General features: G+C 47.1%; 1 protein-coding gene across 1 annotated transcript; it reads left to right on the plus strand.

The window, feature by feature from the left end:
* Window positions 1–344: 344 nt before the first annotated feature.
* On the plus strand, window positions 345–1,545 carry PHALS_01338 (hsp70-like protein; the record flags this gene model as incomplete). Its single annotated transcript, XM_024715715.1, has 2 exons — window positions 345–1,475; window positions 1,525–1,545. 2 exons carry the CDS (start codon window positions 345–347, stop codon window positions 1,543–1,545), a joined length of 1,152 nt encoding a protein of 383 aa, XP_024581385.1.
* Window positions 1,546–1,591: the final 46 nt, after the last annotated feature.

Genomic DNA, 1,591 nt, shown 5'->3' on the forward strand with positions numbered 1-1,591 from the left:
TGGACAGATCGAATTGCTTTATCATTCGTTTGTGTAATTGTGTGCAAAGTTGAAGTAAAGCAATTCGATCTGTCCATTGGTTATGATAAATATCCAATCATCAGTGGTTGATACCTCGTATATGCCCTTTCCATGACAATCTAGAAAGTTTTCGAACTGATAAAAGTAGCGTATTATTGCCAGACCGAAGCATCTGGAAGCGTCGATGCGACCCAATTTCATTCAAGTAAAGGATCTCTTTATCCACTTGCAACGACATCTCACTTTTCAAAATTCATTGTGAACAACAAGTGAACATAAACAACAAGTTTTTCTATACCAACTACAATTATTAAAAATTTCAAATGACTCAAGCTACTTCTGGATACTCAGTGGGCATCGATCTTGGCACGACTTATTCGTGTGTAGGTGTATGGCAGAATGACCGCGTCGAGATCATTGCTAACGACCAAGGCAACCGCACTACTCCATCGTATGTTGCATTCACAGACTCAGAGCGCCTTATTGGTGACGCCGCCAAGAATCAGGTTGCAATGAATTCGTCCAACACGGTGTTTGACGCCAAACGCCTTATTGGTCGCAAATATTCAGACCCCGTCGTAAAGGCCGATATCAAGCACTGGCCATTCAAGGTGACAGCTGGTCCTGGTGATAAGCCTCAGATTACAGTTCAATTCAAGGGCGAGACAAAGACATTTCAGCCCGAGGAGATTTCATCTATGGTGCTGATTAAAATGCGTGAGGTGGCTGAGGCTTACATTGGCAAAGAGGTGAAAAATGCCGTCATTACGGTTCCAGCTTACTTTAATGACTCGCAACGTCAAGCAACAAAGGATGCCGGTGCGATTGCTGGCCTCAACGTGCTGCGTATAATTAACGAGCCGACAGCTGCTGCGATTGCGTACGGTCTGGATAAGAAGGGCGGTGAACGCAACGTGTTGATCTTTGACCTCGGTGGTGGAACCTTTGATGTGTCGCTGTTGAGCATCGAGGAAGGTATCTTCGAGGTCAAAGCCACGGCGGGTGATACGCATTTGGGCGGCGAGGACTTTGACAACCGTCTTGTCGATCATTTCGTCCAAGAATTTAAACGGAAGCATCGCAAGGACCTGTCACAGAATCAACGTGCTCTCCGTCGTCTGCGTACAGCGTGTGAGCGTGCTAAGCGTACGTTGTCTTCGTCAGCTCAAGCATACATCGAAATTGATTCGCTTTTCGACGGTATCGACTTCAACTCGACCATTACTCGTGCTCGTTTTGAAGACATGTGTGGAGACTATTTCCGCAAAACGATGGAGCCTGTGGAGAAAGTGCTGCGTGACGCGAAGCTTTCTAAAAGTCAGGTACACGAAGTGGTGCTTGTGGGTGGGTCGACTCGTATTCCCAAGGTGCAGCAACTGTTGTCCGACTTCTTTAACGGCAAAGAGCCAAACAAGTCGATCAACCCCGACGAGGCTGTTGCCTATGGTGCTACAGTGCAGGCTGCGATTTTGAGTGGTAACGACTCGTCTGAAAAACTGCAAGATCTTCTTCTGCTCGACGTGACACCACTCTCACTGGGACTCGAGACAGCTGGTGGTGTCATGACGAC

The sequence above is a fragment of the Plasmopara halstedii genome (assembly GCF_900000015.1).
Source record: "Plasmopara halstedii genome assembly, contig: Scaffold_1368, whole genome shotgun sequence".
Lineage (NCBI taxonomy): Eukaryota > Oomycota > Peronosporomycetes > Peronosporales > Peronosporaceae > Plasmopara > Plasmopara halstedii.